Source organism: Platichthys flesus, chromosome 5 (assembly GCF_949316205.1).
Source record: "Platichthys flesus chromosome 5, fPlaFle2.1, whole genome shotgun sequence".
Taxonomy (NCBI): Eukaryota; Metazoa; Chordata; class Actinopteri; order Pleuronectiformes; family Pleuronectidae; genus Platichthys; species Platichthys flesus.
The window spans coordinates 985850-993358 of record NC_084949.1 but is presented as its reverse complement, the minus strand read 5'-3'; the positions used below and the strand labels follow the sequence as shown (position 1 = coordinate 993358).

The following is a 7509-nucleotide window of genomic DNA, read 5'->3' as shown; positions in this document are numbered from 1 at the left end:
GAATTTATATTCCTTTTGGTTCGAGTTTTGTTATTAACAGACATTATTGTTATTGTTATTTCACGAAGTACTGAATCCTGGATCGTGGATCTCAATCTTGGATCATGATCGTGATGGGGGTTCCAAGATGGTGAATTGTGATCATGGATTATAATTCCAGTTAGATTGCTTAGTTATACACTATGCTTGACAAATATGAGACAAATTGTGATTTGTAAATAGGGGCTATACAAATAAAATTTGATTGATTAGGTTAGGGTACTGTTAACTCACGGCAAAAAGATTCCCAGTTTGAATCTCAGTTTAAATTTAAATGGTTTAAATCATATTTTTCAGATCAATTTCAATTCGTGAAAATTAATGATGAGTCATCTGTGCGCACCGATGTTAAAAAAGTGTTCCTAAGGGCTCTGGGTTCAGCCTAATTTTATTCTCATTATATATGCTTCCACTAGGAAACATTATCTGGACACACTGTAAATTTCCACTGCTTTGCAGATGACACCCAGTTATACTTGTCAATAAAAACTGAACAATGTAATCAATAAACTAAACTTCGAGCATGTAAAACCTGGATGACCCGCAATTTTCTCTTATTAAACTCAGACAAAACAGAGGTTCTAATACTTGGCCCTAAACACCTTAGAGATATATTATCTCAAGATATAGCTGAGCTAGACGACATTGCCCTTGCTTCCAATTAAACTGCCAGGAACTTGGGAGTGATCTTTGATCCTGATTTGTCCTTTTATTCTCACTTAAAACTAATTTCTAGGACAGCCTTTTTCCACTTGCATAATATCTAAAAAATCTGACATGTCCTTTCTCAAAAAGATGCAGAAAAACTATTCCACGCCATTGTTACATCCAGACTTGATATTGTAATTCATTATTATCAGGCTCCAGAAGTCATTAAAGACTCTGCAGCTTGTCCAAAATGCTGCAGCCCATGTCCTGACAAGAACTAAGAAAAGAGAGCACATTTCTCCAGCATTAGCATCGCTACACTGGCTTCTGGTTAAATTTAATATAGAATTTAAAATTCTCCTCCTCACCTTCAAGGCCTGAAATAATATGGCACCATTATACCTCAAAGAGCTGATTGTACCTTATAAACCAACTAGAGCACTGCGCTCTCAGAATTCAGTCTTACTTGTCATCCCTAATGTCTCTAAAAGTAGAGTGGGAGCCAGAACTTTCAGTTATGAGATGCCTCTCCTGTGGAATCATCTCCCACTTTCAGATCGGGAGGCAGACACCATCTGTACGTTTAAGAGTAGAATTAAAACCTTCCTTTACGATAAAGCTTATAGTTAGAGCTGGTACAGGCTTGTCTTAGACCTGCTCTTAGTTATTCTGCTATTGGTCTAGAATGTCGGGGGACACATGACACCCGGACAGTGGCGGCTCCTGACAAATTTCTCGGGGGGGCAATTGCGATGATGGCTAAGATCCACGGTACAATCAGATTGTTTTCTGCTTACCTCATCGAACAGCTAAATGGCAACATCAGACATTGACTGCATGTTCTATATGATTTTTTTGATACAGCTAAATCAAGTTCATAGTGAATGTTAACATGCTTTTGGCTGATGAATGAACTATCCCACTGTGGTCATCTAACGGTACATTTTCATCTACCATTTTGCCTCCTTAAATACCTCGGAAAGTTAAAAGAGACTGCTTTACAATAAATCACAATACTCTTTCTCCATCTGATAACATTTATTTTAAGTGCAGCAGTTGTGTTCTGATTTAACAAAAAAATGGATGTTAGCATAGCCTAGTAATTATAATATTTACAGTTCTCATCACACAACTTGATGACAGCATATATAAAAACTAGTGGCATAGCCTACTCATTGCAATATTTACAGTATTCCTAAAACAAGAATGATCCAAGGTGATAATCAAAACATTGGGTGCTATTTAACAAGAATTTACCCATAAGACACATGTACATTACAAAGCAAACAAAAAAATTGGCTAATGATATGCAATTAATACAGCTATTTCCAATTCAACATTTGAGTAGTGCAACAACACAACAACATTAAAACAACATTTCTCACTTGTATTGAAATTTTGCTCGTCTCTCTTTCAAAGCAGCAAAGTGATCAGTGACCCTCTCATTAAAATCAGGCATGTTCCTGACTAGTTCCCTCTCCATGGAAAGCATGGCCAGAGCATTGAGACGATCCTGTCCCATTGAGTTTCGCAGGAATGTCTTGATTCTCTTTAAGGTCGAGAAACACCTCTCAGCTTCAGCAGTTGTCATGGGAGTGGTTATGAGGATGTTCAACAGAGCCACAGTCTCAGATAGGGTCTCGTGGAGGTTGTTCCTCTGTAGAACCTGGTAGAGTGCCAATGCACCACTGCAGCCCTTGAAATCTGGACTCTCGTAGATAAGGGACAGTTCAGTATTGAGCTTCGCCTTATTCAGCATGGGGTATGCCTTGGCAGTGGTGTTCAGAGCCTCATCAGGGAACACATGGCAGTACTGCTCAAACAGGTCTCCTTGTAGCAGCGTTGCACTCACAAGATGGCTTGTGAAAGAGAACCTCTCGTTTGCATGGCCCAAGATGGTGTCACAGACCTGTCAAAATAAAGAAAGTATATCACAAATTGGAGATGAGCTCTGGTCCCTGAAACAGACAGACAAGGAGAGTGTGTGTTAGTATATGAACGTATACAGTATGTCAATGCAATTACCTACAGTTCCTGTCTTAGAAAACCAGTAATAATAGTATGTTTTGTCCTGTTTTAAGATATCCTATACAAGCCATTACAGAGCCTATATTAAAAGGCAGTTAGGAAAAAGGCAAATAATATAGTTTCCCTGAATATGAAACGCTGCCATCAGGCAGAAGAATGTGTATTAAGATGCAAATCAAATCGCTTAAAATGATCATTTGTTCTGGCCTCCATTAAGCTGATGCAATAGAACGTGCAATAGAATAATGTGCAATAAATAGGTAAGTACTTAACTTTAGCACTCATACTTTAGCACCTGCACCTTATTCCCAAGTTCTAGTGCAATAGTTATAGTTAATAGTTTTTAATGAATCAATCATTCACTGTGCCCAAGACAAATTTCCCCATGGTGACAATAAAGTGTAACTTATCTTACCGTATGGCTTGAACACTGCTTGTGAAGCTCTGCAGAGCACGTTTGATGAAGACTGCATCAATGTCCTTCTTCTGCAGCTGTTGGTACATAATGTCAACGTGAGGCATGATTTGATGAAATAGATGCAGGAAAAACTTGAAGTCATCGTCCTGCAGCATCCTCAGGTAGCCAGATGCCTCCCTCACTGTGGTGCAGTCAAATGAGCCGTCTGTGCTGATGGCTTCAAAACACTCTATGAGGTCATTTAGGTTCTCATAGACTGTGTTCACGACCCTGCTGTTGAAGTTCCATCTTGTGGCCGATGCTCTTGGCAGCCTCCGTGCAACAACCTGGTCGAGGATGGTGGTGCGTTTGGGTGACCGACTAAAAAAGCTAGAAATGCCATTCAGATCCGAGAAAAAAACCCTCACTGCTGGGACCTGAGAAGTGGCTTGCTGCATGATCAAATTCAGCTGGTGTGCATAGCAATGTAAATAATGTGCATTTTTGTAATGCTCTCGCACTTTTTGCTGCACACCAGCCTTCTCTCCTCTCATCACATTGGCCCCGTCATATGCTTGCGCGATGAGTTTACCCCTCTCTTCCTCGGTGAATAGACTGTTCAGTCTCTCCATAATAGCAGTGGCAATCGAGTCAGCCGTTGAAGACGAGAGGGGGACAAACTCAAAAAAACGCTCTTGAACAGCATGGCTCCCATCAATGTATCGCAATACCATGACCATCTGAGTCTGGGTCGAGACGTCCGTTGTTTCGTCAGCTTGTATCGCAACGAAGCTGGCCGACTTCACCTCCTCCGTAATGCGTTCCCTAATGACAGCTGCCATGCAGTCGAGCAGCTCATTTTGGACGGTCTTGGATGTGCCTTTAAAGACGGTGGCCGTTTTTCAATGCTCCTCAAAAACTTCATCTAGGGATGCAATTAACTGTACCAATCCTCGAAAAATTCCGGGGTTGCTGGATCCCTCGCTCTCGTCTCGGCCTCGCAAGGCCAACTCGAATACACCGCAGAACTTAACACCGTCGATCAGGCAGCCCAGAATGTGGCGATTTTTTCCCACCTCATCATTGTGCCGACGCAGTGCTAGCCTGTAGCCATCGTCCAACTGCGTAGCAATGTTGACGCTCCCAAACGCTGACAGTTTTAAGCAGCTGTCAATGTGGATCCTCGATGTTTCATGCTTTTTTATTTTTTCGGACAGATGATGCATATCTTTGAAACCTGTTGTAGTCCAAGGTGTTTCCGTGGTGCAGCCATCAGGGTGGATGAGGACGCAGGGGTAGCAGAAGAGTCCGTTGGCTAGCTCGCATCCTGCTAGCCAGTTTTTCCTCTCGTACCAGCACCGCGAAAATCCCCTGGTGTACGACTTGCCTCCTTTCTTTGATATTTGTTTTATATTTAAATTTGGTCGGGGTGGTCCTAATTGTTTAACAGCCAATTTTTCCTTATTGCTTCGACGACTAAATGGTAATTCTCTAAATGAAATGATGGAGTTGCTCTGAGCTGTAATATTCGCCATGACGATCGTGAATGTGACTGATCTTAATTTTTTACAAAATGTATTGGTTAGCATCATTATCACTAAAAAATATATACATATGATATATATTTTTTTTTTTTTTTTTTTTTTACTCAAGGAGGGCGGCGCCCTATCGCCCTCTATTGGCCGGCCGCCCCTTCACCCGGAGCTTCTCTTTCAAGCTTCTCCTTCCTCTTCTCAATCGTTACTGACATGACAATTTCCCCGGAGTCCCTTTGCCTTATCGTCCTCATATCCAGGGCCGCAGCTGCAGCTACATTGTGGAATAGGATCTGTAGATCGCGTATCAGAGATCGTGATCGTAATGGTGGATCCTGTATGGTTGATTCTGTATCATGCTGGGTGATCGTGATAATAATGTTGGATCCTGTATCGTGTTGGTATCTGATAATGGTGGTGGACAACGATCGAGGTGGCAGCTGATGGTGGACCCTGATAGCGGCAGTGACTGCTCACCATTGACTATAATTTCAACAATGCTTGATAGATAATATTTCTCCTCAGATACTCGACCATTACTGACAATAATCCATCAATTCATTGACCTTCCATTATGCTAAAAAGTGTTTATTCTAATCAATGCTGCAAATACTCTCATCTTTCTGATGTTCTCCATTACACGTGCAGCTATTGCACTTCAGTCCATCCTGGGAGAGGGATCCCTCACATGTGGCTCTCTCTGAGGTTTCTACGTTATCTTTACCCTGTTTAAAGGTTTTTAAGTAGTTTTTTCTTCTATGTTAAAGCCCTATGAGACAAATTGTAATTTGGGATTATGGGCTTTACAAATAAAATGTTATTGGTTGATTGATGTTTGCGTATTCATTTATATTTCCCTGCATTCTCTTATGCCCCATGCAATTTATAAACTTTTCTCCCTGCATGTATCAACCATTGTCCCCTGTGTTGCAATTTACTTTATTCTCATCACAGCTAATTATTTTACCTGAATTTTGTTACTTATTTCCCCTGTGTTACAGGCCTTGTCGCCGTTTAAGATGTGGGGAAGTATCTCTCATTTCTCCTCAGGTGAAGGACTCCTCCACTCCTGGAGCACCGAACTCGGAATTTCCCCCTGTGATAGATAAAGTTTTTCTGATTCAGATTCAGATTTCTGACCTGCACCACCCACAGGCTAAGAACCCAGTGATCCCCTGTTGTAGCTGGCTCCTCCTCCAATTATCCCAATGATCAATCTGGCTCCCTTGTCCTAATAGCTGAAAGAATATAAGGAACACTTACTGATGTTGAGGGGCCAGCTGATAATTAATGTGATCTGTCCGCATCTGTGCCTATCACTGTTGTAACTCGGTTGTGTGTGTGTGTGTTAAATAAATTCAAATTTATTCTAGGACTTAAGTTAAAGGGGACATATTATGCCCATTTCACCACAGTTGATATGGTTCCTTGGGGTCTTAATGAAATGTCTGTAACATTTTTTGGTAAAAATACCCCAAGGATCATTTAAAACAGCACCTTTTTACTCTGTCTAAAACAGACCTCCTCAGATCAAGCTGTTTTGAGGGCCCCGCCCCCATCTTACCCCACCCCCTTTCACCCCTCTCATCCCCACCCCCTTTCTACGGTGGCCCTGAGAGCTCAACGAACAGCAACTTAAGAAAACACATGCAAGTTGACAAAACACATGCAAGTTGACAAAACACAAGCAAAGTAAGAAAACATCTCCATCAATTTCACAACACAACACAGCACATTACAGAAACGCGTAGCAAATAGTCACACGCGCTGCAAATAGACACACGCGCTGCAAATAGACGAACGCTCAGCAAATAGACGAACGCGCAGCAAATAGAGGCGACAACACAATAGAAGTGTTTCCAGAGGACAGCTAAAAGGGATGGACACATGAGACACTAAAACGTCCAATACACTATACAATTTCGGTTCCGCACAGGGGTCGGCAACCCGCGGCTCTGGAGCCGAACGCGGCTCTTCAGCCCCTCTGCAGTGGCTGTACAGTACAGTGTTGTGCATATGTTTCGCGATCGCTGAACTTAACGAATCAGTTTTCATATAATTAACGTGACCGTAACGATGAACGTGATTGAACGTCACGTTCATTTTTTAAATCATCATCGTATCAGGCCCTCATGAAATACCAGGAGCGGGCGTTGCTGTGTTATGTGTGCATGTGTGTGTGCGTGTGTGTGTCTGTGTGGCCAGCGCACCAGGGCTTCAACCCCGCCCACTCGCTCGGAGAGAGCCACAGTGAGCTCTGAGCTCTGAAGATGGTCCGATCTAGAGACATGCCATCTTCTCCTGTTAAACGGAATAAGCAGCGCTAACAAGCAAGCCCCTGTTTGTGAGGAAATGTATTGTCCATAGTGAGCAGGGGTTTGAAACCTTTACTATCACAAGAGACATTTTGCCCCCTCTTCTGAGCGAGTGGGCGGGGTCAGTGCCCCGAGACCCGAGACCGGTCAGCCCGCTACACACACACACACACGCACACACACATGCACACATAACACACAAACGCCCGCTCTCGTTATTTCATGAGGGCCTGATATGATGATGATTAAAAAAGTAACGTGACGTTCACGTTAATAATATGAAAAGTGGTTTGTTAAGTTCAGCGATCGCGAAACATATGCACAACACTGTACAGTACAGCCACTGCAGAGGGTCTGAGGAGCCGCGGGTTGCCGAACCCTCTGCGGAACCGAAATTGTATGGTGTGTTGGACGTTTTAGTGTCTCCTGTGTCCATCTCTTTTACCTGTCCTCTGGAAACACTTCCGTTGTGTTGTCGCCTCTATTTGCTGCGCGTTCGTCTATTTGCTGCGCGTTCGTCTATTTGCTGCGCGTTCGTCTATTGCTG

The 7509-nt window shown here is 42.7% G+C and overlaps 1 protein-coding gene across 1 annotated transcript; it reads right to left on the bottom strand.

Annotated features, from left to right (window-relative positions):
* Window positions 1-2068: 2068 nt before the first annotated feature.
* LOC133953336 (zinc finger MYM-type protein 1-like) lies at window positions 2069-3954 on the bottom strand. Its single transcript, XM_062387214.1, has 3 exons — window positions 3131-3954; window positions 2623-2645; window positions 2069-2514 (listed from the first exon to the last, which is right to left on the bottom strand). Exons 1-3 carry the CDS (start codon window positions 3952-3954, stop codon window positions 2069-2071), a joined length of 1293 nt encoding a protein of 430 aa, XP_062243198.1.
* Between the last annotated feature and the right edge of the window lie 3555 nt (window positions 3955-7509).

Coding starts and splice junctions, on each gene's coding strand:
- LOC133953336 (XM_062387214.1), bottom strand. CDS start 3,954: ATGGCAGCTGTCATTAGGGAACGCATTACGGAGGAGGTGAAGTCGGCC. Junction 2,646..3,130: donor AGCAGTGTTCAAGCCATACG/GTAAGATAAGTT, acceptor TGTCTGTTTCAG/GGACCAGAGCTCATCTCCAA. Junction 2,515..2,622: donor CCAGAGCTCATCTCCAATTT/GTGATATACTTT, acceptor TGCTACAAGGAG/ACCTGTTTGAGCAGTACTGC.